Source organism: Vipera berus (assembly GCF_964194415.1).
Source record: "Vipera berus genome assembly, chromosome: 9".
NCBI lineage: Eukaryota > Metazoa > Chordata > Lepidosauria > Squamata > Viperidae > Vipera > Vipera berus.
The window spans coordinates 7,099,608-7,127,000 of NC_138212.1; the positions used below are offsets into that span (position 1 = coordinate 7,099,608).

At 40.0% G+C, this 27,393-nt stretch overlaps 1 protein-coding gene and 1 long non-coding RNA gene across 5 annotated transcripts; both read left to right on the forward strand.

The window, feature by feature from the left end:
• The first annotated feature begins 6,178 nt into the window (after window positions 1–6,178).
• Window positions 6,179–11,739, forward strand: LOC308672382. The gene is made up of 3 exons (XR_014027408.1): window positions 6,179–6,460; window positions 7,416–7,478; window positions 10,105–11,739. It is a non-coding gene; the product is annotated as an uncharacterized lncRNA (long non-coding RNA).
• A 79-nt stretch (window positions 11,740–11,818) lies between these two features.
• LOC308672381 (uncharacterized protein) lies at window positions 11,819–27,059 on the forward strand. 4 transcript variants are annotated; one of them, XM_081335271.1, is made up of 11 exons: window positions 11,819–12,181; window positions 13,420–13,434; window positions 14,430–14,456; window positions 17,084–17,134; window positions 23,411–23,467; window positions 23,875–23,966; window positions 24,166–24,216; window positions 24,714–24,764; window positions 25,179–25,214; window positions 25,996–26,036; window positions 26,773–27,059. In XM_081335271.1, exons 2-11 carry the CDS (start codon window positions 13,426–13,428, stop codon window positions 26,868–26,870), a joined length of 513 nt encoding a protein of 170 aa, XP_081191397.1. In that variant the 5' UTR covers window positions 11,819–12,181; window positions 13,420–13,425; the 3' UTR covers window positions 26,871–27,059. The 4 variants fall into 4 exon arrangements, with proteins under 4 accessions (XP_081191397.1, XP_081191396.1, XP_081191399.1 ...); XM_081335270.1 differs by lacking the exon at window positions 17,084–17,134 and adding an exon at window positions 15,672–15,722 and having other exon boundaries at window positions 11,820–12,181; window positions 26,773–27,058; XM_081335273.1 differs by lacking the exons at window positions 17,084–17,134; window positions 23,875–23,966 and adding an exon at window positions 15,672–15,722 and having other exon boundaries at window positions 12,031–12,181; window positions 26,773–26,852.
• Window positions 27,060–27,393: the final 334 nt, after the last annotated feature.

Genomic DNA, 27,393 nt, shown 5'->3' on the forward strand with positions numbered 1-27,393 from the left:
AGTGATCTGTTACAACACACTGAAGTTGAAGATGGTGTTGTGAATTGGGATCACAAAATTCAGTTTTAAGTCAGGAGAAATCTTAAAATAGTCATTATATAGTAGCTGATTTAAATAATTCATAATTTCAGCTTCCATCCAGGCTTTCTGATAAAATAATTTACATCGGGGAATAGTAATTTTGTTTCTTAACTAATTGTTTCTATTGTTTTGGTCAAACATTTTCCCAGGCATTGGTATAGATGCCATTAAGCAGGGACTGAACACAGAGGGAAACATGCATAATGAACGAACCTTTATTGTCAAAGTACAACCATGTATACATTGAGATTAGCTGAGCCTCTCTTCGTGCTCCCACCCCCCAACTCACAGTGACAACAGACCTCCATCTTATTACACCATGTGAACTAATCAGATGCTGTAACTCCTTAGACTAATCTGTGGCTCATCTGACATTATAGATTAAGAGTCTTGAGATAAATACATTATGCTGTTCTGATTTCATTTCCAGTAAATGGAATAGTAATAATAATAATTCACATTAATCCATCAATTACTGATTCACCATCTAAAGCAGTGTTTCTCACGTTTGGCAACTTTAAGATTTTCGATGCTGGCTGGGGATTTCTGGAAGTTGAATTTCATACATCTTAAAGTTGCCAAGGTTGAGAAACACTGATTGATATGCACTTATAACTTTAAAAGGGATAACCCAAGCAGAAAATAATGGAAATACTCTTTTCTAATAATTCCTTTTTTTCCCATGGTTCCACAAAAAGACACTTGTAAGACCCTTTCAGATATTTTCTGTGGGACCCCTTTCAAAAAGCTTTCCTTCCATCCATCCACAGTTCCAAACACAGGACCCTGAGACACTGCTAGCATCATAAATACAGTATATCCCCGTTGCCAAATGGCTGAATATTGATTGTGTGACCGCCGGGATGCTACAACAGTCATAAGTGTGAAAAATGGTCATAAATAACTTTTCCAGTGCCGTTGTAACTTCGAACGGTCCCTAAATGAAGGATCCAAATCAAAGGAACTAAGAAAGATAATTGAAAGGTAGGAGCAAGATAAGATAACGTTAAGTCAAAACCACAAAAAAAGGTTTTAAACGACAAATAGCCTTTCAGAAAGTCTCCATTAGCATCACATAAATTACAGGTGACATTTCGCCAATATTTTCTTGCAAGTCAAATTCCTTCTCAGAAAAAAAATATGACACAGAGGTTAGAAGAATGTTTCGGTTGGCCCCAGATCTTTCCTCATGAATGAATCCTTGTAACCTTTCTTCAGCAGATAATTTGAAAACATCATCAATTGCTGCTTTCAGTGTGGGCAGTCTGGCTTGTGCTGATACATCAATAAAGATCCATCCTTAACCCACCCATTCATACTTAGGACAATTTCTCATTTGGGGAAGGAAACCACAAGCTGAGAACAATGATGCTCTCCTTCGTGGTTGCTGCTTTGTTGATTTCTGTGCTCAGCACATTTGCCCAGGTGAGACGAAACCTACATTTTAGGAAAGGTAACTTGCGGGTTGGCAGAGAAACTCCTGTGACTCAAATCCTGTGGATTAAACCCAGACCAAACTGGTCACACTCAGGTCTTACTGAAATCTCAGGCATAACAAATACAGATTTTATAAAGTTTCAGTGAGACGATCCAGTTTAAGCTCTATTCAAATGTATGTCCAAAGGGAACCATTTTTTTTAAATTGAATCAGACAGTCCAATTGGATCCAAAACTTTGTAAAAGTGATTTCAAGTATTTGCTTAGACTGATTATGTAAATTGAAATAAATGATTCTGCTCTGATGGGAAACTTGTCTTTTTTGCATAAGTTAATAACGAGTTTTGTAGCTTGCAACAAAATAAATTAGTTACACGTTGTGTAAAAATGTCTGGTTTTGGCTTCCAGTCAACTGGAAAGCCAGGCCATGATTACCAACAATAGTTTTCAGGCCTTTTTGCCAGGTTAAATTTTCCATTCCTTGGTTCCCTTTGATCAATAGATTTATTGCAGTGTGACTGTGTGTGTGTGTGTCAGGCTAAAAGAGGATTAAATAATTGGTGATTACTGTTTCTCCCCTTACAGAATAATATTCCAAACCCTTCAGGTCCACCTCTACCACAACCTGAAGTAAGTAAAAGAGTTTCTTGCTTTAATGCATTTTGATATTTCTGACTGCTGTCAGGAATCTGAGTAAACAGGCCAATGAGATTACACACTCACAAACAGGCAGTTGGTTGGGCAAATTTTATCCATCTTCCAACGTGGCACAACCAAGCCTCACACCTTGCTCACCCAAAGGCCCATCACTGTTGGAACTAACCCTGAAGGAAATCATTAGTTTAATTCACAGGGGATGTCTCACCCATGCATTGACCATTTTAGGAGAAAGACAGCAGCCCAGAGTTTCAGAACTTCACTCTCCCATACAAATGACATTGAGGGGAACCATATGTAGGCTTTTCTGAATCCCCTCTCAGACACTCCCCTCTCTTTGTTTGAAAAAGAACAGGTGTATCAATGTATTTTCGCATTTCTATAGGGGTACCCTGGGTCCCAGGGCTACGGTATTCCCGCAAACTATAATCCACAGTTCCCTGGACTTGTAAGTACAGTATGATCTTTTTATTTTCCCCTTTTTCCTTCTTTACATTTTTTTTTTGAATATTTCTCACCCAGGAGGGTCCTTCAAGACAATAGCAAGAAAAAAAGAAAAGTTCATGTTTTTCTTCTTTCTGCAGAGGCCTCATAGCTTCCCTGTTTCTGCCCATGCCAGCTATTCTAGCCCAGAAGTGAGTATAACCTTTGCCTGTTCATAAGCTACCATCTGGAAGGAAAAAAAAACCACAGGAAATTATCTGGGCTCCACTACTTTGTCTCTTTATATTTGGGTCTATATATGCATGTTTATTATTCTGGTTATTAAATTTACTGTATATGCTGCCCATCTCACACTTAAATGCTACTCTTGGCTTATATAAGTTATAATATAGCTGAAATGTAAGAGAGATTGAAGGGAATGAATATTATGCACCACACACAGATGTGTATGTATATGTGTATGTGAGAGGAAAAAAAATGCAAGTTTCCCTTTTATACTATTTGAATGTCTATTAAAACTATTTCACAATAGAAGAAGTCCAAGTTTTTCTGCTGTTGGCAGTGGTCTTCTAGCACCCTTGGTTCAGCAGTGAGTATAATGTTTGCCTGTTCCTATGAAGTCCATTTGACCCAAGAAACTGAAAATTCTAGTGTCCCATTCAGGGATAGGTGCTCCAAAATCTGGGGTAGGTATAATGTGAAGAATAGCCCTGTGGGATTGTGTTGTAAGGTGGAGTTAAAGATGCATCAGAAAGAGAGGGAAGGCAGAGATATGGGAATATCTCCACTTTATCGCTTGCTACCACAGGATCTTACAACCAAGAAATATATTGTATTATGTACTACTGTATATAATAATGTGAAAATTGGTACAGGTAATCCTCACTCGGTGACTGCAGTTGAAGCCAGTAAGCAAAGCAGTTGCTAAATGAAAAACCACATGACTGTGACTATGCTTAGCATCTGCCACAGGACAATGCATGCTAACTGAATGTAATGGCGAACAGGTGAATGAGAATAAAATGCTGTTGAGGTTATAAGATGCTTCCCTTGGTGGCAAAGTTATTTTTTCAGCATTGTTGTAATTCTCTGTCTGAGGCTGTTGCTAAACAAGGAGTACTTATATCCTCTTTTCTTACAGTTGCTGCAAGGATAATATTAGGCAAGAACCCACTGTATGCCAAAAACAGGTTTCAGAGAAAATGCAGCATCTAAACATTATTTATTACTACTATCCGGGACCTTTGCAAGCTTCAGTTAGGAAGGATATTAAGGTCATGTGTGGTCATCCCCGAAGCTACGCTTTTGATCCTTTAGACAACCCTGGTCCTCCCCAAGGTTTCTCTGGTCAACCTCAAGGCATTTTTGGTCCTCCCCAAAGCTACTCTGGTCCTCCCCAGGGTTATTTTGGTCCTCCCCAAAGCTACTCTGGTCCTCCCCAAGGCTATTTTGGTTCTCCCCAAGGCTATTCTGGTCCTTCCCAACTTAACTTTGGTCCTCCCCAAGGCTATCCTGTTGCAGGTACTGCTCAACAACCTTTGCCGTTCCCTGCTCAACCACCTGGGTCTACTGTCTCACACACTTCTGGCACAGTGAGTATAAAACTATGACAGGTTCCCTTGAAGGCCTGTTCCTATGAAAGTGGCAGAAGGTTCTGCTGCCCCTAAATATCAGAAATATTCTTTCCCTAAACTCATAGAGGGCAAAAATGGCAAAACCTGGAATTGTTTCCGTATGTTACAGACATGTCTCTAATAATTGAATTTGGATTTACAAGTTGTTAGGTGGGTCACCAAATGACTACGCTTGATTGTATGACATTTTTTTGTGGTGGTCATTAAATGAATACAGTATTATAAAGCAAATGTTAAATGAATGGTCATAAAAGGTCATAAAGCAACTCTATTTTCTGCAATGAGCTTTTTTTTTTACCAGAAGTCATGTGATGTGGGATTTTGCAAACCGATCTGAGAGAAAACAGGTGTGAGAGTCTGTTTGGTCTAGTGCAGGGGTAGGCAACCTCGGCTCTTTTATGACTCGTGGACTTCAACTCCCAGAATTCCTAAGCCAGCATGGCTCAGCATGGAAAACTCTCCCTTTCCCTTCAGCATGGCTGGCTCAGGAATTCTGGGAGTTGAAGTCCACCAGTCATAAAGCGGCCTAGGCCAGGGGTAGGCAACCTTGGCTCTTTTATGACTCGTGGACTTCAACTCCCAGAATTCCTGAGCCAGCATGGCTCAGCATGGAAACCTCTCCCTTTCTCCTCAGCACGGCTGGCTCAGGAATTCTGGGAGTTGAAGTCCACGAGTCATAAAAGAGGCAAGGTTGCCTACCCCTGGTCTAGTGATTAAGGCACCAGGAGAGGAAAGGAAGAGACTCTGAGTTCAAGTCCCACTTTAAAAGGCAAAAATAAGAAGTGAAAATATTACACAGTAGTTCAGTTAGTAACTCTGTAGAGTGACCTCATTCGGTTATCAGAATGAGCCATAAAGCTATTTAATAAACTATTTTTTTTAAAAAAAAATCCTGTCAGTTAAACCATTTCACTTTTATTTCTCCACCGGTGTTATTTCCCTTTTGAACTTTATTTGTTCAAAGTTTGTTCTGTGTATTTTATAACCCAGGAGCCATGTTTGCATGCTGTCTCAAGCAAAGTAGATAAGAAGGAGAGAAAAAAATTAGCATTCAAGAAATATACCACAGCCTAGCACTTGATATAGTAATACCTGCAAAGGATCAGAACCATGCAGACAGTGTGATATTCTATGGAAATAAAAAATGAACTTTGAAAAATCAGGATAGGAAGAGTCTTGACACTTTTGATGCTTGGCCTGGAAGAAAATCTGAAAATGCCATAGATAGCCAAGAAAACAGACAAATGGGTTACCCAAGAAATCAAACCATAATTCTCATTTGAGGCACAGATTATTACATTCAAATTATTCTACTTCAGGCATATGAGAAGATTTACATATAGTGCTGGGCATTGTGAAAAGAAAGAAAAATAGGAGACCAGCACCAAGGTGGATAGACCTTCAGTGTTGATGAGTGCCACATTATAAGACTTGAATAACCAGGTTAGGGACAATTATCCTGGAGGAGTCTATAAATCTGCCTATGTGGCTGAGATAAATCTACCTATATGGCTGCTTGATGGCACATAATCAATCAATCAATCAATCAATCAATCAATCAATCAGAGCTCTGAATCTGCCTTTTGAAACAGTACAGTTAATCTTTTCATATCCCTTTTAAATGTTCTTAATTTTCTCAGAATAGTAATAGTAGTCCAGCTATTTAAAAGAGATGCCATCTCATTCCCTTCAAACCCTTCCACTCACAAGAGAATAAAAAAACCTCAAAGGAACTAAGATGAGATAATCAGATTACATATGACTAAAGAAAGATAATTGAAAGATGTCAAAACAGGAACAAGGTTTTAAACCACAAATGACCTTTCAGAAACTTTCCACTTCACTTGTCGTTAGATAAATTACAGGGTGATATTTCATCATTATGTTCTTTGAAATCAAGTCATTCTTAGAAAAATGATATAGAGGATAGAGGAATGTTTCAATTGGCACTAGAACTTTGCATGTGATGAACAAATCCTTCTAATCCTTCCCAACTGATAAGATAATTTGAAGGCATCATCAATTGTTGCTTTCAGTTTGGGTAGTCTGGCTTGTGCTGATATATCAATAAAGATCCATCCTCAATCCACGGCATTCATAGTTAGGACACTTTCTCATCTCAGCAAAGAAACCTCAAGCTGAGAACAATGAAGCTGTCCTTCGTGGGTGCTGTCTTGTTGATTTCTGTGCTCAACACAGATGCCCAGGTGAGATGAAACCAGAATTTTAGAAAAAGTAACTTGTGAGGTGGTAAATATACCTCTGTGTCTCAAACCCTGTGGGTTAATCCGAGACTAAACTACTCACTCTTGGATCCTACCAAAATCTTAGACATAATAAATAGGGATTTGGTAAAGTTTTACTGAGGAGATCTAGTTTTACCCTATTCGAATGCATATCTAAATGGAATCAAATTGGACAGTCTACATGGATCCCACAATTTTAAAGTGATTTCAAGTATTTAATTAGACCAATTAACTGAATTCAAATCAATGATTCTATTCTGATGGGAAGCTTTTTTGCATAAGTTAATAATGAGTTTTCTAACTTCCAACAAAATAAATTAGTCACACGTTGTATAAAAATGTGTTTTGCCATGATTTCCTCTAATAGTTTTCAAGCCCATCCACCCCTTGGTTTCCTTCCATCAACAGATTTATTGCAGTGTGACTGTGTGTGTCAGGCTAAAACAGAATTAATTAATTGGTGATTATTGTTTTTCCCTTACAGAATCATATTCTTAATCCTCCACTAAGTAAGAGAGCTTCTTGTTTTAATGCATTTTGATATTTCTGACTGCTGTCAGGAATCTGAGTAAACTGGCCAATGAGATTACACACTCACAAACAGGCAGTTGGTTGGGCAAATTTTATCCATCTTCCAACGTGGCACAACCAAGCCTCACACCTTGCTCACCCAAAGGCCCATCACTGTTGGAACTAACCCTGAAGGAAATCATTAGTTTTATTCATGGGGATGTCTCACCCATGCGTTGACCATTTTAGGAGAAAGACAGCAGCCCAGAGTTTCAGAACTTCACTCTCCCATACAAATGACATTGAGGGGAACCATATGTAGGCTTTTCTGAATCCCCTCCTAGACACTCCCCCCTCTCTGTTTGAAAAAGAACAGGTGTATCAATGTATTTTTGCATTTCTATAGGAGTACCCTGGGTACCAGGGCTACGATGTTCCCGCAAACAATAATCCACAGTTCCCTGGACTTGTAAGTACAGTATGATCCTTTCATTTTTCCTTCCTTCCTTCTTTACTCCCCCTCTTTTTTTTTCCTTTGGAAGAATAGAAATTTTTAAATATTTTTCACTTAGGAGGTCTCTTGGTTTAAGACAACAGCTAGAAAAACTGGTCAAAATTCCCCCCCCCCCTTGTGTCTGGAAGAGCCAGTGATCAAGTGGATGACTCAAAACAATTCTTTCATCCACTTTAAAGTCGATGGTCTCTATTTTATTTACTGAGGAAGTATATTTATTTAGGGCATTCTGTATATTTACTTAGAAATTGTATCATATTCTGAAATCAAGCAACGTCTTGTGAAATTACAAGAAGGGAATCGACTCCACAGTTATTCGCTATTTCAGTCAGATACCTAAGATAACTTGATTTTATTTATTTATTTATTTATTTATTTATTTATTTATTTATTTTATTGAATTTATATACCGCCCTTTCCCAAAGGACTCAGGGCGGTGTACAGGGTACTTAAAACATTGATACAAAAATTAAAAACAATTAAAAGAATTAAATTTAATCCCTGAAAAATATAAAAACCCCAATTAAAAACTCTCAGCCTGGGCCGGAAAGCTCGAAGAGCCAGGTCTTCAGGTCCCGGCAAAATGAACGAAGGTCGGGGCGATCCTAAGCTCCGCGGACAGCTGGTTCCACAGGGCAGGCGCACCCACAGAGAAGGCTCTCCCCCTGGGTGTTATCCGCCGGCAGTCTTTTACCGGCGGCATCCTGAGAAGACCCTCCCTGTGGGAGCGCACTGGATGAAGGAAACTTGATGCCGGCAGCAGGTGTTCCCTCAGATATCCCGGACCCAAGCCATTAAGGGCTTTATAGGTCATCACCAGCACCTTGAATCTCACCCGGAGGGCAACCGGAAGCCAATGCAGCTCGCGGAGTAGAGGTGTTACATGGGAGTGTCAGGAAACTCCCATCACAACTCGCGTGGCCACATTCTGCACCAGCTGAAGCCTCCGAGTGGTCCTCAAGGGCAGCCCCATGTAGAGAGCGTTGCAGTAGTCTAAACGGGAGGTCACGAGCGCATGAGTGACTGTGCATAGAGCATCTCGGTCCAGGTATGGTCGCAACTGGCACACTAGGCGAACCTGAGCAAAAGCCCCACTGGCCACAGCTCCTATGTGATCTTCAAAATTGAGCCATGAATCCAGGAGGACGCCCAAGTTGCGAGCCCTATCAATGGGGGGTAACACCTCACCGCCCATTGTTAAAGATGGAATAGTCTGGTTAACCCGAGATGCTGGTATGCACAGCCACTCAGTCTTGGCAGGATTGAGACGAAGCTGTTTCTCCCCATCCAGACCTGGACCGCCTCCAGGCAACGGGACATCACGGCGAGGGCATCACTGGGTTGGTTCGGGGTAGAGAAAAAAAGTTGGGTATCATCAGCGTACTGATGATACCCCACCCCGAAATCACGAATGATCTCACCCAGCGGCTTCATATAGATGTTGAACAGGAGGGGAGAGAGAACCAACCCCTGAGGAACTCCACAAACGAGAGGCCTCGGGACAGACCTCTGCCCTCCCGGTTAACACCGATTGCGAGTGGCCCAGGAGATAGGAGGAGAACCACTGCAAGACAGTGCCTCCCACTCCCAACCCCCTGAGACGTCGCAATAGGATACCATGGTCGATGGTATCAAAAGCCGCTGAGAGATCTAATAGAACTAGGACAGAGGAGCAACCCCTGTCTCGAGCCCGCCAGAGATCATTCACCAGTGCGACCAATGTTGTCTCCGTGCTGTACCCGGGCCTGAAACCTGATTGGTACGGGTCCAGATAATCAGTTTCCTCCAGGAACAGAGGAAGCTGATGCGCCACCACACTCTCAACAACCTTCGCCAAAAAGCGAAGGTTGGAGACAGGACGATAGTTGTTTAAGATCGCTGGGTCCAGGGCAGGCTTCTTGAGAAGGGGCCTCACCACTTAACACATATCTCCCTTGCTTCTCAGCTAACAAAGCGAGAAAGAACCTGTGGCCTAAGGGTTAGAACAATTGCCTAATGTGCAATCAGCCCAGGTTCGAATCTCAGAAGGGTGTGGCTGACTGATGATAACAAATAAGTTTGAAATAGCTATATCGGTCTCCCTTTAATTTTTTTATTTTTTATTTTATTTTATTGGATTTATATACCGCCCTTTCCCAAAGGACTCAGGGCAGTTTACAGGGTATTTAAAACCAAATCAATACAAAAGTTAAAAACAATTTAAAAAGATTAAATCATCCCTAAAAATAAAAACCCCAGTTAAAAATTCTCAGCCTGGGCCGGAGAGCTCAAATGTGCAATCAGCCCAGGTTCGAATCTCAGAAGGGTGTGGCTGACTGATGATAACAAATAAGTTTGAAATAGCTATATCAGTCTCCCTTTAATTCTTTGTTAGCAATCCAAAAATTTACACACACACACACACACACACACACACACACACACACATGAATATATCTGAAATATGAGAAAGATTTGAGTGCACATAGACCCATGTATACGCTTATAAGAGAGAAAATGAAAGTTTGCATTTTATACCATTTAAATGTCTGTTAAAACCATTTCACCAAGAAAGAAATCCATGTTTTTCTTCTTTCCACAGTCAAGTTTCAGTAACTTTTTCTCAGCAGTGAGTATACCTTTACCTGCTTATATTATACCCATTTGAAAGAAGTCCTCCCCCCCCCCCCAAATTATCTGGCCCTGAAAATGAATGGGTCCCATTCAGTCCTGTTCCCAAATCTGGGGTAGGTGTTCTGTGAAGAGTAGTCCTTGAGGGTTGGGGAAATCGAGGTTTTGGGGATACATAGGCAGAGATATGGGTTAACTGCATTACAAAAGATGGAATAATTCTTTCAAATTCAAATGGTAGCATTGGGTTTGTGTGTGGTTTTTCTTTCAGCATCACACTCTTCATGTGTACCTACTTCTGTGGTTGTGAAGCTGTGCAAGTTATTCATCCTTGCCCTTTCCTAAATTAGGTGATTTTAAAACTGCAGTTTCCAGGCTTTTTCAGGTTTAAGGTTGACAGAAAGAAAATTATTTTAAATTTGAAACAAAACAGCTTCCAAGCATAGCGTTTGGATGTTTATCATTTCTCATGAAGAAGCAGATTATAATATTTTTAGATTTTTATCATAAATGATAATACATTTTTTTCTTTATATTTATTTCTTTTGCCTCGTGGCTTTAAGGGTATGTGCTCATAATGAGTATAATCATATGCATGTCTTATTAGACTAAGTTCACACAACATGATTAACCAGGTCAGGTAAAAGCTGAGCTGTATGATGTGAAAAGCTTTTTTGGTTAAATATTGGCTAGTTATCATTCTTCGTTATATGATTTAGTGCTTTGAGTGAACACAATCCAATTGCTTGCTTCATTGTTCAACATATTGCACAAAACTTTTATCCGTGGGCTGTTAGGCTTTTAAATGGGACATAATCTTATGCAGAATTGACTTGGGAGGCCGGTGTGTGGTGTAGCTGGTTCACATAGTGTGGTGGGATGGAGGGTTTGTTGTCACTGTGTGTTGGGGGGAGAGAGCACGGGGGGGGGGAGGCTCAGCTAATCTCAATGTACACATGTTGTACTTTGACAATAAAGGTTTATTTTTTTTAAAAAAAAACAGAAAATATGTTAATGCAGTAACCAAATCAAACATCTCGAAATCCAGCCAGTGTAGGCACTGGATATAGAACTGTAGCACAAAGAAGAAGCAAAGCATGCGAGGGAAACCATAAAAAGCAGGAGAAAGATTAACCCTATTAGAACTAAAAAAAAAAAAAGTCAGGATGGTGGACATGGCTGACATAAAGGTAAAGCCTTGACAGCAGCTGACATCCTGACTCTTCTGAACCTCTCCCTGCAGATATCCATTCTTTTATCACGTGCTCAAAAGGTGAACTAATAAAGAATTGTAGATTTGCAAAGACAGACTTCATTGCAGTGTGAGGCCACGTTGTTGTTGTTTTTCCTGCAAATTCCTAAAATCTGTCTGACTTCAGCAATGCCTAGTTTTCTCTCAACTGCCTCCCTTGCTCAAGCTCCGGTGGACTCATTTTGCTCTCATTGGTTTAAGTTTTTAATTATTCACATAACCTTCTGAACATCCTTCTGAGGGAAGTCCCAGAGAGAGAGAGGTGAACCCTTTGTCTAGCTATCAGGTGAAGTCTCTCCCCAGATCTTGCAAAACCTGGATTTTGAGGCAAGACTGATAGGATGAACAGGGGAAATTAGACTGAATGGGAGTGGTGTGTGTGTGTGTGTGTGTGTGTGTGTGTGTGTGTGTGAGAGAGAGAGAGAGAGAGAGAGAGAGAGAGAGAGAGAGACAGAGAGAGAGACAGAGAGAGAGAGAGAGAGAGAGAGAGAGAGACAGAGAGAGAGACAGAGAGAGAGAGAGAGAGAGAGACAGAGAGAGAGAGAGAGAGAGAGAGAGAGAGAGAGAGAGAGAGAGAGAGAGAGAGAGAGAGAGAGAGAGAGAGAGAGAGACTCTTGCTGTCTTTAGTTAGAAGAAGCAGGTTTGATGATTTTAGGCACAGACCGGGAGGTATTATGTAGTTGCTTAATCTGAGCATAGCAAGGTAACTGGGACTGAGTAAACTAAATTGGATGAGATTTTCTTTGATTAATCAGTATCTTCTCTTTCATAGTTGCCTTCATTAGTAAGCAAACCGGTAAGTCCTTTCTTTTCCTGATTCAGTGACCAATGGTGAGACAAGAGGTTATAGAAATGAATAATGGGCTACATGTTCTCCTCCATGGTACAACTGATGCAGTGAATTATATCAATGAATAAACGGAGAATAATAAACAAAAACTACTAGGGGTAAAATCACAAAAAAGTGCTTGGGAAAAAAGGACCCTTTATCCTAAAAGCTAATAATTTTCAAATTTAAAAGGTATCTGGTTTCTTCACATAAATCAGTTAATGCAAAGATTTTAATTGTAAAAGGATTTGCCCAGACTCTGCATTTAAAAGAGTGCTTTTTTCCAAAAATATTTGAAATATTTTGATGGATCCAATTATTTTGTAGCAGGTAAAATAAAGAGATTACTATACTATACTATACTATACTATACTATACTATACTATACTATACTATACTATACTATACTATACTATACTATACTATACTATACTATACTATACTATACTATACTATACTATACTATACTATAACAAAATAAATTGTAGATTAATGTATTTTGATCAAGGTTGTGATTTATGCTTTGAAAAGTAAAAAGATACAAGTTCTCTTCCTGGTCACTGTAATATATATGGATTGTGTTCTCTGCCACTATTTATATGTACTGTGTAACATTCATTGCACTGTGAGGGAACTTTGGCCTGAAATAATAAACCGATTGTCACTGCATTAATACTGCCTATCTCCAGCTTTTTAAAAGAACTCACTTAGCAGTTTTGTGTAGATGGTAAAAAAGGAAGATGCCAAGAGGAATTGAGTCAGTACATCCAGCTCAAGTTTTCATTGAGCAATTGCTCTGCTTGATTTACAAACTTATATGGAGGTTCCATCAATAATTCATCTCTGGTGCTTTCTCATAATTTCTTTCATCTTTTCTCATGTATGTGTAAAATAATATTAAAAGAGTATGGCATCCTTTTTGTTTCACATCATTAAGAGTTCTCTCTCTGGAAGCACCAGGACCTTTTCAGATCTCATTCCTGAAATTAGCTATCAAAGAAAATTTGCTTCAATGTATTTGATGTTGCTCAATTTAGACAAGCCTATGCAAGTAAACATCATTTAGCAACTATTTCAGGTGGAAATATGAAACGTGTTAAAAAGATTGGGAATCCTCCATCTTTAAAAAGTTGTTTTCAGCTTGTAGCAATGAAACAAGAGTGAAAAATCATTTCTAAATATTATGTTTGTTTGTTTTTTGGTAGTTAAATATGATGACTGTAAGTATATGGAAATATTTATTATCATTTACTGTACTGCTTTCTGTACCAGACAAAAAACTTGGTGGGCAGAGATCCAGTTCAAATCTTATTGTATCACTTTTCTATTGATGCTGTGTGTTGCTGTCTTTGTTTTAGTCTGGCTTAGTTTAACACTGCTTCATTTTATCTACAGTAGTGTTCATTCATTAATTTTTGCTTTCATTCATTCTGGCAGAGTGGATGTCAATAGAGCTGCAGAGATATTCATGTTGAAATCTGAGTAATTCCTTCTCTCTTACCTTAGTTTACTAAATACAAATGCGAGCGGAACATTTGAAATAATGTATTCCTAAACAAGTATTGCCCCATAGTGAAGAGATAGCATTGAGCTATAATACAGCTGGTGTAAACAGCTCTCTTGACTTTATATTAAAAGCAGAAGCTGGGACGAGTAACAGGCGCTCACTCTGTATCTGCCAACCTAGCAGTTCGAAAGCACGTAAAAATGCAAGTAGAAAAATAGGGACCACTACGGTGGGAAGGTAACAGCGTCCCATGTGCATTTGGCATCTAGTCATGCCGGCCACATGACCACGGAAACGTCCTTGGACAAGCGCTGGTTCTTCGGCTTTGAAACGGAGATGAGCACCGGCCCCTAGAGTTGGAAACAACTAGCACGCATGTGCGGGGGAACCCATATAAAACCTACTAGGATTTAAAATAATAACCACAACATATATTAAGCTAAGCAAGGTTAGCCTTGGTTAGAATTTGGACGAGTGAGGATCAGGGAATATCAGGGATGCATGCTAGACTGGGAAGTTTCTTCCATAATATTGCCAAGTAGACTCTGTAGTTATTTTCCTGAAGAACAACTTTAATTTTTATTGGTTCCTAGACAAATAAGGGAGTATTAGGTAATAGAAATAATGGCTTCATTTCTCCTATTTGAAGGAGAAGTGGAGGAAAATACAGTTCTAAATAACTCTGGAAGTTTTTCTTTCTTACATTAGGATATGTTGGATATGGTCAAGAAAAGGGTAAGTCTCAGGGGAAATTTTGAACATATTGCAATGGTTGGCTTGTTCAGATGAATGCTGAAGAGCATTTTAGAGAAGAAGAACTGTTAGCAACTAAATTAATGAACTCAGAAGCCATGTGGCTTTTTTTTATTTCAAGAATAAAAAAGGTGTACAGTTCTGGGAATAGCCAACATGGTTTGGCTACTAAAAGAAAGTTCGGAGTACTTGTTAAGCAATGTCCAGGAGCAAGAGGGTATACAGGAATCACAATGTTATTTTTCTCCCTGTGTCCCTCCTTCCCAAAACATTTGTATCTGCTGCCGCTATCAAGAATGCCACTGTTAAGGTGAAGAAGCCACCATAAGGGGCTGGACCAGGAAAGGCAGAGAATGGCCTTCCTGCCTCCTGGAAGAGCTACTTCACCTCATCAAAAGTGAGAAGATCCCCAAGTCATATAGAATAGACAAAATGCAGTTTTTATTCCTCTAAAATCTTGGTTACGAAAGTTACAGTGATTTCAATTACCGCTTCCCCCTTCTATATTAATTTCAACCATTATGTATCACTTCATTAGATTACAATTTAGATTCCCCATAGAATCTAGAACCACAGTCATACTGGATCCTAATTTGTGTTTAGCCAAATGCAGCTAATCATTCATAAAAGCCTTTCTTGACAGTTCAGATGGCTGGAGGAATGAGGAAGGTTGGAAATGCAGATTTTTCTTTTGACAGGCCCCAAATCTGAAACTCTTGAAGAGGACAAAATTCCCCAATGTTTGCTATGCATTTAGCTCTGTGCGATGATTTCAAATCAAGTCAGTCAGGGTTATAAGCCTCTCATTCTTTATGGTTACACTAAAGACGTTGCTTAAAGTAATACAACTGGAATTATTTGGCAATATTTCCAATTACATTCGTGGGCTTCAATATGGCTGCTGGGCTTCCTTTACCATGGATTTTGGGAAGCAAATGAGATTAGTAACTCTAATATTGGAGATGCTATGGAGAAGCTATACATTACTAGTGAGAAAAGGATCTTTGTTACATGTATCTCTATCGCATTATGGACTGATTTTTTGCTCCCACGTGAAAGAAGCAGTTTAGCCATTTAGATAACATATTTACACTGTAATATGCCGTTATGCTTACTGCATTCACAGAGCCAAGAGCTTGGCTTCCATTTTAAAATAGTCTGAAGTGATATTCAAATGATCTATTTACTTTTTATTAGTTTGGTGTTTCATCTGATCCTTACAACCGTCCTTATCCTTACAACAGCCAGGTGAGTTGCATAAGACTGGATTTTCTTCTTCTTTTGTCAGGGTTATAAGCCTGTCATTCTTTATGGTTACACTAAAGACGTTGTTGCTTAAAGTAATACAAGTGGAATTATTTGGCAATACTTCCAATTACATTCATGGGCTTCAATATGGCTGCTGGGCTTCCTTTACCATGGATTTTGGGAAGCAAATGAGATTAGTAACTCTAATATAATAATATAATATAATAATAATAAGAGCCTTGGTGGATCAGTGGGCTAATGCCTCCTTAAGTAACACCAGCTGCCTGCAATTAGTGCAGGTTCGAGTCCCACCAGGCTCAAGGTTGACTCAGCCTTCCATCCTTCCGAGGTAGGTAAAATGAGGACCCAGATGGTTGGGGGCAATTAAGCTGACTTTGTAATAATGCCGCTTGGGGTGTGTGTGAAAGCCCTAATAAGCAGGCATATACATAGAATGAAGGCTACTGCTAAGCTTGTCAGCCGCCCTGAGTCTTTGGAGAAGGGCGGGATATAAATGGAATTAAAATAAAATAAAAATAAAAATAATATTGGAGATACTATGGAGAAGCTATACATTACTAGTGAGAAAAGGATCTTTGTTACATGCATCTCTATCGCATTATGGACTGATTTTTTGCTCCCACGTGAAAGAAGCAGTTTAGCCATTTAGATAACATATTTACACTGTAATATGCCTTTATGCTTACTGCATTCACAGAGCCAAGAGCTTGGCTTCCATTTTAAAATAGTCTGAAGTGATATTCAAATGATCTATTTACTTTTTATTAGTTTGGTGTTTCATCTGATCCTTACAACCGTCCTTATCCTTACAACAGCCAGGTGAGTTGCATAAGACTGGATTTTCTTCTTCTTTTGTCTTGAAGAGGACAAAATTCCCCAATGTTTGCTATGCATTTAGCTCTGTGCGATGATTTCAAATCAAGTCAGTCAGGGTTATAAGCCTCTCATTCTTTATGGTTACACTAAAGACGTTGTTGCTTAAAGTAATACAAGTGGAATTATTTGGCAATACTTCCAATTACATTTGTGGCTTCAATATGGCTGCTGGGCTTCCTTTACCATGGATTTTGGGAAGCAAATGAGATTAGTAACTCTATTATTGGAGATGCTATGGAGAAGCTATACATTACTAGTGAGAAAAGGATCTTTGTTACATGTATCTCTATCGCATTATGGACTGATTTTTTGCTCCCACGTGAAAGAAGCAGTTTAGCCATTTAGATAACATATTTACACTGTAATATGCCTTTATGCTTACTGCATTCACAGAGCCAAGAGCTTGGCTTCCATTTTAAAATAGTCTAAAGTGATATTCAAATGTTCTATTTACTTTTTATTAGTTTGGTGTTTCATCTGATCCTTACAACCGTCCTTATCCTTACAACAGCCAGGTGAGTTGCATAAGACTGGATTTTCTTCTTGCATGCTATGTTCCTTTGGAGAGGAAGTCAAGACTAATTCTTGGTATTGGGGAAAATCTGTTGATTCAAAGATGCCAGCTGAGCTCCTGATGAATGCCTTGAAGATCAGTCTTTCAGAAGCATGGCATACAAGAAATATCTCAAGAATTCAATATATATAGGCATCTTGATTACTACAATGCTCTGGTATCTTGGTGTCATTTTTAAACTCTGGTGATTATTACATCTTCTAGAGTCATCCAACCTCAGCTTTGCCAAAGGAAAGTTTGCATCACTTCCACCATGGCTTGATACTACTATGGATCGATTCTATGTTACTTGTGGGAAATGGCATTTCTTAAATGGCATTTAAGTTACTGGCAAAATGTATGGATTCCAAGTTGTTAGTTGAGCTAATGATCACTGCCTTGAGAATCTGTCTCTCTTGAGAAGGGTATAAAAGAAAAGTTTCAATAGGTCAATATATTCAGACACCTTCACTACAGCATCTTTCAAAGACATCCCATCTCAGCTTTGCCAAAGGAACATTCATGTTGAGAGCTGTTACATAACTTCCACAATGGCTCAGACAGGTTATACATCACCGGTGGGAAAATGGCCTTTCTTACATATCTCTCCATCCCATAACATCTTTCTTGCTCCTTCTTCTCAGAAATTGTTTAGGGCAAAAATTAAGTTGCTCATTTTAACATATGTTACTCTGTAATATATCTGGGTGGTTAATGCATTTATGTTTTAAAACAATCCGAAAGGACATTCACAGAATTGATTTCCTTAGTTATCAGGCTGGTGCTCTTTCTAATCATTACAGTGGGCCTCATCTTTCTTTTTTTAAAATCCCATTTATATCCCGCCCTTCTCCGAAGACTCAGGGCGGCTTACAATTTTAAGCACAAACCAATGTGCTTAGCAATAGCCTTCATTCTATGTATATGCCTGCTTATTAGGGCTTTCGGGGCCCCCCAAGCGGCATTATTACAAAGTCAGCTTATTGCCCCCAACAATCTGGGTCCTCATTTTACCTACCTCGGAAGGATGGAAGGCTGAGTCAACCTTGAGCCTGGTGGGACTCGAACCTGCACTAATTGCAGGCAGCTGGTGTTACTTAAGGAGGTATTAGCCTACTGCTCCACCAAGGCTCTTCATCTTCCTCCTCCTCCTCCTACTTTTCCTTTTGCCAGCAGCTAGGTGAGTTCCATTAGATTTGATATTCTTCCCAAGTATCTTCCTTTGCACTGCAAAGACTATTTACTGGTAATGGGGAAAATCAGTAGATTGCAAGATGGCAATTATGCTCCTGATGACTGCCTTGTGGATCAATCTCCCAGAAACAGGGCATAAAAAGAATATCTCAATAGGTCAATATATATACAGACCTCCTCATCTACTGTTCTACTCTTGTATCTTAGCATCATTTTTAAACTCAGGTGACTTATAGCATCTTCTAGACCAGGGGTCCTCAAACTTTTTAAACAGGGGACCAGTTCATTGTCCCTCAGACTGTTGGGGGGAGGCGGACTATAGTTTGGAAAAAAAATGATTATAGAACAATGTAAAATCAAGTATAAAATGAAAAAACGAAACAAGAAAAACGAATTGGTTAATTATTTGAATGAGGTTTTTTTTTTAAGTGAAGAAAATATACATTTCCAGTGAATCCACACATGTTTTGTTTGGGAATGCAACTGCTGGTTTTTCCGCAAATAGTTTTGGAGTTGTGGGAAGACGGCAGAAGTTTTCCTCCCTCACTTGTTTAATGAGTATGTCCAATTTTACTTCAAATGCTTTCACATGTGAATTTAATTTAATTTAATTTAATTTAATAATATTTATATACCGCCCTTCTCCCTGAGGACTCAGGGCGGTTCACAGGGCAAAAGTCAAATACAAAGTACAAACATTAAAAAGAGATTAAATAATTGCCCAAGTTAAAACAATTAATACAATAATAAAACCCCAAAAATAAAATTAAGAATACAAAAAAATAAAAACCCCACCAATCCCCATCAGGCTAGGCCGGCTTGTACAAACAAAAACGTCTTGAGATCGCGACGAAAGGAGCGAAGATCGGGCGCCATCCGGAGCTCTACCGGCAACTGATTCCACAGCTCCGGAGCGCCCACAGAGAAGGATCTCCCCCTGGGCGCCACCAATCGACATTCTCTGATCGGTGGCACCCTGAGGAGGCCCTCTCTGTGGGAACGCACAGGGCGCAGGGAGCTTGATGCCGGCAGCAGATGTTCCCTAAGGTACTCCGGCCCCATGCCATGAAGGGCTTTGAACACCATTACCAGTACCTTGAATCTCACCCGGAAGGCAACTGGCAACCAATGCAGCTCACGGAGCAAAGGTGTAACGTGGGAGTATCGGGAGACTCCCAACACAACTCTCGCGGCTGCATTCTGTACCAGTTGGAGCTTCCGGGTGGTCCTCAAGGGCAGCCCCATGTAGAGAGCGTTGCAGTAGTCCAGACGAGAGGCCACGAGCGCATGAGTGACCGTGCATAAATCATCCCGGCTAAGATAGGGCCGCAACTGGCGCACCAGGCGAACCTGGGCGAAAGCCCCCCTAGTCACAGCTCCTATATGGTCTTCCAAGGTGAGCCGTGAATGCATATCACAGATGAGCTTCCCCTTTCCTTGAAGTTGCACTTTGAAAGTGTTGAGTAGCTCTGCTACATCTGTCAGAAAGGCAAGGTGCCATTTCCATTCAGCATTTATTGCAGACGTTTCATGACCCAAAGTAGGTAACATCAGCAATGCCAGAAGAGAGGGGGTTTGTGGAATGGAGAAGAGGAGAAGGAGGGTGGCTATGGAGACCTTGGTGGCTTTCTTGCAGAGGTAACATCAGTTCACTTATTATCCCACTTTGGGTCCTGAAACATCTGCAAGAAAACCACCATTCTCAGACACACACACACACCCAGGTCCCTTCAATTTAACCCTGAGCCAGAAACATTTTCTTTGATTGGCATTCCGGACCTTTCATCGCCTCAGCTCCACACAACCTTTCGTAACCCTGAAATAACCTTTCAGGAACAAATTCTCCTCCTTTTTACTCGCTCATCCCGGCCACCCCTCACAAATACCTTGCCCTTCGCTCGCTTCCCTCAAACCCATAACTGGCATCCCACTCCAGCAGCCCCACTCCGACCCTCACGGGGGTCAAGGCCACTTACTTGGAGCCATCACCCTTGCCACTGCCGGTGGGGTTGGGTCCCTCACTGATGGTGGGGGTGATGTTAAGGGCCGGCAGCACCTGTTTCCTCTTGGCTGGTATGGTGGCAGCGGCAGCAGTGTCATGTTCCATAGTGCCTAGCAAGAGACCCACCTCAGAATCAGCAGCAGCAGTGGCATTGTCATTGCCCAGCTTGGCTGCCCTAAGTGAGGCCGAGGCTGCAAGCAAGGCCTAAACCTGTCAGCCTGGCCCTGAGGTAAAAATGCAAAGAGGCGAGGAGAGGAAGGGGACATGGCCAAAGCACAAGTGCGCACTTGGGCATGTGTGGGAGAAACTGGGAAAAAACATCTCCTTCCACCAACTCTCCATCCCGCCATTGGCTGGGGCTCTTGCCCCATCCACCTACTTTCTCCTCGCTATTGGACAGCTTGCCTGGGAGATTGAGGTGGGCTGGATAAAAAGACAGGGTGGGCTGCATGCGGCCCACAGGCCGTAGTTTGAGGACCCCTGTTCTTGACTCATCCATCCCCAACACAATTGTGGACAGATTTTAAATCACTTCAACAACAGTTTGAATATACTGTTTTATACATAACTGGTTGGGAAGTGGCCTTTCTTATATATCTCTCCATTGCATAACAGACTTTCTACTTGCTCCTTCTTCCCATAAATTTGTTTAGGGCAAAGTTTAACTTGCTGTTTTTCATATATGTTACTCTGCAAACTATCGTAATGATACATGCGTGTACCGACAAAACGGCTTAGCTTCTGCAAGATTCACCTTTTAAAATAGTATGAAGGCACATTCACAGGTCTATTTATTTATTAGGTTGTTGTCTCTCATCAACTTCAACCTGGCAACAAGCAGATGAGTTCTATAAGACTGGATTTTCTTCTTCCCTATAATTTTCCTTTGGAGAGGAAGTCAAGATTAATTCCTACTACTGGGGAAAGATTAATTCCTACTACTGTTGATTCCAAGATGTCAATTATGCTGATGCTAACTGCCTTGAGAATCAATCTGCCAGAAGAAGGGCATAAAATAAATAATTCAGTAGGTCGATATATACAGATACCTTGACTTGGTGACTTTTTCAAACTGTGGTGACTTACAGCATCTTCCAGAGTCATCCAGCTCTGACAAAGGAACACAGATGTGGACAGATTTTACATCACTTTAAGAATGGTTTAACGCTGCTATGGAGAAGTTCTATGTCACTGGTGGGCTAATGGCATTTCTTACATGTCTCTCCATTATATATTATACTGCTTTCTTGCTCCTTCTTCCCATAAATTTATTCAGCAATATCAATATCAACAGCACTTAGACTTATGTATCACTTCCTAGTGTTTTACAGCTCTCCTTTACAGTTTACAGTCAGCATAGGGCTGTGGTGGCAAACTTATGGCACGCTTGCCACGGGTGGCACGCAGAGCCCTCTCTGTGGGCACATGCGCCATCGCCCCAGTCCTAGGCCTTCAGCTGGGTTTTATAAAACCTTTTCACTTTAGACCTCCACTGCCGTGTGCAAGGGAAAAAAAGTTTCAGTCAATCAATTTCAACTTCTCACAGGAAAAAAAAAGATCTCGCAAAGTTGGAATTGATTGATTGAACTTTTTAGTTCCACCCAGTCTGCCGTTACCACCGCAGCCACACCCACCCAATGAGCCATGCCCACCCAATGGGCCATGCCCACCTAGCACCTGACAATACATAAGTGGGTTTTGGGTTGCAGTTTGGGCACTCGGTCTCTAAAAGGTTCGCCATCACTGGCATAGGGCATTAAGTTGCTCTTATTAACATATGTTACTTTGTAATGTGTCTTGATACTTAATGCATCAATAGATCCAAGAGTTTGGCTTCCACGATATTTAAAATTTTGAAATAATCTGATGGGACGTGATAGGATTTATTTACTTTGTTATTAGTATGCTACCACCTATGATCGTAACAGTGGTCCTCCTCCTTCTGTAGCATCTTATTTTGGGCAGAATCTCAAGATGAATTCCTGTTCTTGGGGAAAATCTGTTGATTCCCAAGATATCAGATGAGCTCCCGATGACCGCCTTGATGATCAGTCTTTTGAAAGCTGGACCTAAAAGAAATACTTCTATAAGTCAATACATTGCAATCATTCCCAAAGAGAGCTGTTTGCACCCAAATTGCAAAAGTGTAGATGAGCAGGAGGAAATAATGAAGACCTTCCAGAACTTTCATCTTTTTTTCGAAACGTAGAGATACGTCTTTCTTTGTACTGTGTGTTCCCATCTCACCAATCTAGGAACCTTCCACAAATCCAGACTTTAATTCTCATACTTCCAGCAATGGTCATGCTGGCTGGCAACGGCTGTATTATTTGAAATGGACTGATATTTTTCACAAAGTGGACAATTTTTGGATATGACATTTCTCTACTTTATTTCCCTTTCCTTTCACAAAATATGGGAACATGCATTTTTTTTATAAGAACGTCCATCATCTAATGTTCATATATAATGATTTTTGTGTTGCTTCGTCTTCCTTGGTATCTTCCTTTGGACTGCAAATCAATCCTTAATTCCTGATACTGGCAAAATGTATGGACTCTAAGTTGTCAGTTGAGCAGATAATGACTGCCTTGAGAATCTGTCTCTCTTAAGATGGGCATAAAAATAAAGTTCAATCGGTCAATATATACAGATACCTTAACTGCTGCCCTACTCTGGTATCTTGGTGCCATTTTTAAAATCCACTCACTTACAGCATCTTCCAAAGTAATTCCGTCCCAGCTTTGCCAAAGGAACATTAATGTTGAGAGCTGTTACATAACTTCCGCAATGGCTTGGAGAGGTTATACATCACTAGTGGGAAAATGGCCTTTCTTAGATATTTCTCCATCACACAAGAGACTTCTTTCTTGCTCCTTCTTTGTTTAGGATAACATTAAGTTGCTCATTTTAATGTATGTTACCCTGTGATATGTCTGGATGGTTAATGCATTTGCAGATCCAAAAGCTTGGCGTCTATGAGGTTTACTTTTTAAAATAATCTGAAAGGACATTCACAGAATTGATTTACTTATTTATCAGGTTGGTGCTCCCTCCAATCGTTATACTGGGCTTCCTTCTCATTTTGTCAGCAGCCACGTGGGTTCCATTAGATTTGATATTTTTCTTCTATAGTATCTTCCTCTGCACTGCAAGGCCAGACCATTTACCGGTAATGGGAAAAATCTGTGGATTCCAAGATGACAACTGAGAATATGTCAGTTGATCAACATATATACAGACCCCCTCAACCACTGGCCTACTCTGGTAACTTGGTGTCATTTTTAAATTTACTGCATCTTTTAGATTCATCCAACCCCAGCTTTATCAGAGGAGCTTAGGAAAATTTGTTAATTTAAGATGTCAGTTGCGCTCCTCATGACTGACTTGAGGATCAGTCTCTCAGAAGCACAGCATAATAGAAAAATCTCCATAGGTCAATATACACAGATACCTCAATTTCTGCCCTACTCTGATATCTTGGTGTCATTTTTTAACCTCTGGAGATTTACAACATCTTCCAGAGTCATCTGACCCCAGCTTTGCCAAAGGAACACGAATGTGGGAAAATGGCTTTTTCTATAAATCTGCCCAGCAGGTAATCTACTTATTTCTTCTTCCTACTTTCCATTAATTTGTTAGGGCAACTGTTAAGTTGCTCTGCTTGACGTATACTAAACTGTAATACGTCTTGAATGTTTGATGCATTTGCAGACCCAAGGTCTTGGTTTCCATGAAGTGTGGTTTTTAAAATAATTTGAAGGAACATTCATAGGATTGATTTACTTCCTCATTAGATTGGTGCTTCCTCCGATCAGTACAATGGTCGTCCCCTTGCCAGCATCCAGGTGAGTTCCATCAGATATATTATTCTTCCCTAAAATCTTGCTTTGGACTGCAAGTCTAAACTAATTCGCAGGGACTTGAAAACCTGGTTTTTCGAGCTGTCTGGCCCAGACTGAGGGGTTTTCATTATTTAATTAATGGGGTTTTAGTTAAATTCAGGGACTTAATTTAATCTCAGTTTTAATTGATTTTAACTTTGTATGTTATGTATTTTAATTTTTCCCTGTAAACCGCCCTGAGTCCTATGGGAATAGGGCGGTATATAAATTTAAAAAATAAATAAATAAATAAATAAATAAATAAATAAATAAATAAATAAATAAATAAATAAATAAATAAATAAATAAATACTGATAGTAATTGTGGATGTTCCTGCATTTTACTCTGCAAGGTATCTTAATGCTTAATATATTCACAGATTCAAATAGTTGTCTTTGATGAGGTTTATTTTTTAAAAATTAGTGGGAACATTCACAGAATTTATTTACTTCTTTATTAGGTTACTGATGCCTCTGACAGTAAAAATGGTCCTCCTCTTGCAAGTAGCCAGGTGAGTTGTGTAAGACCGGATTTACTTCTTCTGCAGTATCTTCCTTTGGACAGCATCTCAAGAAGAAGTCATCATGTTGGGGAAAATCTGTTGATTCCACCATGTCAGTTGGGTTCCTGATGACTGTCTTCACGATCAGTCTCTCAAAATATCTCAACAAGTCAATAATAGCAATCATTCCTAAAGAGAGTTGTTTGTGTCCATATTTTAAAAGTATAAACATGCTGGAGAAATATTCTTCCACAAATTTCATCTTTTTTTCCTTTTATTTTATTCTATACTTCCCCCCACCCTCTTGCTGTCTCTTTAAGGATTTCCAATTTATGACTCCCATCTATACCAATAAATCTGCAGGTTTTTGCATTAACTTGAAAGCTGAGCAATATTTTCTCTTTCCCCTTTTTTTTCATGTAGCTTTACAATGTTAGGGTGCCAGTTCCACCTCAAAATGTGAGTATGCCTTCTAAGAACATTCTTTAACTTACCATTCCTTACCCTCTTTCTTCAATTTTATAATTTGATTCCCTTGAAATTGTGATTGTTATACATCTGAGTATCCACTGGGTAATATTGCATATATAGTGTATATTGGGTAATATACATTATAAGCACATGTTGATGCTACTTAAAAGTAAAGGTTCCCCCGCACATGCGTGCTAGTCGTTTCCAACTCTAGGTGCTCATCTCCGTTTCAAAGCCGAAGAGCCAGCACTTGTCCGAGGACATCTCCGTGGTCTTGACTAGATGCCAAAGGCGCATGGAACGCTGTTACCTTCCCACCGTAGTGGTCCCTATTTTTCTACTTGCATTTTTACGTGCTTTCGAACTGCTAGGTTGGCAGAAGCTGGGACGAGTAACAGGCGCTCACTCTGTTACACGGCACTCGGGATTCGACCCGCCAAACTGCCAACCTTCTGATCGACAAGCTCAGCGTCCTAACCCACTGAGCCACCGCGTCCCTTGATGCTACTTACCTTTCTTTAAAAAAAGAATGCAAAGACAAATTATCTAGCAGATGCACATTGGGAACAAATGTTCCACCTGTATTTGAGAATCCTAACTTGCAAGTAGGTGCCATATAGGGACACCTTTGTCATTTCAGGTTTATTGTTTAATTTTCCAACTATTTCCCCCCCCCCCCAAAGAAATGGATTAATTGCCCATCACCACCTCTTCACCAATTGTTGTTGTTAACTCTTGCTGAATTGCTTATCTACTTTTATTTTTCCAGGCAATGTAAATCAAAGCCCGTTACAGGGAAAATGGACTCTGGTGGGTATGGAAGATACTTTTGGTTTAATAGAGATTTACATTGTGTATATTTCTCTCAGCCCTTTACAATTACTTGTTTTTGGATATGTGGATTATTTGGGGTCATTGTAATTGAGGGTAAGGGGAGACTGAAGGCAAAATTCTGAAATATTTAAGGGGGAAATACTTTAAGGGGGAGAGGCAAACTTTTTATGCCAAAGGTGTTAGTTATGACGTACAAAGCCCTTCATGGCATGGGTCCGGATTACCTACGGCAACACCTGCGACCGGCGTCAACGTCCCTCCGTCCAGTGCGCTCCCACAGAGAGGGCCTCCTCAGGGTGCCGCCGATCAAAGAATGCCGATTGGCGACCCCCAGGGGGAGAGCGTTCTCTGTGGGCGCGCCAGACCTTTGGAACAGCTTACCGGTTGAGCTCCGGACGGCCCCCGACCTTCGCTCCTTCCGGCGCGATCTTAAAACATTCTTTTTCGAACAAGCTGGCCTGGTCTGACGGGGTGGGGTTGGGTTTTTTTTTTAAATTAGTTTTTAACTTAATATGTATTGATTTTATGGGCATGATGTTTAATTGGTTTTTAATGGTTTTTTAATTTTTGTATCTAATTTTTATTGTGTATTGCCCTGTTCACCGCCCTGAGTCCTTCGGGAGAAGGGCGGTATAGAAATCAAATTATTAAATTAAATTAAATTAAATTAAATATTGGATATTCACTCATCTTGGATTTTTTTTTCCCCTAGATCCACCAATTGCATGTGTTAAGAATAAAATGAAGAGCCACATTTTCTCTTTCCATATTTTTTTCCTAATCAAAGATCAAGTTTGTAAGCCGCCCTGAGTCTTCAGAGAAGGGCGGGAAAGAAATGGAATTTTTAAAAAAACAACAAAAAAACAGGGAATTGCAACTTTCTTTTCAGAAGGCTCCAGCAATTATATTTCTTTCTATTGATTAATGTAGTTTCTCTTCATTGTGAATGCAGTTTAGTCTACAAAAATAAACATTGAAAATACATATACGTATGCAGCATTATCATGGAGTGTTGTCTTTATTACTGTGCTTGAAAATTATCATTGTAGTGGGGTTCAGGCCATTTTAATACTATTTTGATTCTGATAAAAGAAAACCTGATTACAAGTCCATCATCTAAGCATACTTTGAGTTTAATGCCCCAAACATAGTTATCCCCATGTTTCTTTTTTAGGCTTAATAAATATGTTAAGTGACTTTCCCAATGTAATCTTAAAGAACAGTTCAATCACAAAGAACAGTTTCTGAAATTGTCCAATTTAATGAAAAGGACTAGGGGTGACATTATAGTGTACCAATATCTCAGGGGCTGCCACAAAAAAAGAGGGAGTCA

Bases quoted from the DNA above. Each gene is read 5' to 3' on its own strand.
- LOC308672381 (XM_081335271.1), top strand. The intron at 24,217-24,713 runs GTGAGTTCCATC...CTTCTTTATTAG, and splicing joins GTCCCCTTGCCAGCATCCAG to GTTACTGATGCCTCTGACAG. The intron at 24,765-25,178 runs GTGAGTTGTGTA...TTTTTCATGTAG, and splicing joins CTCCTCTTGCAAGTAGCCAG to CTTTACAATGTTAGGGTGCC.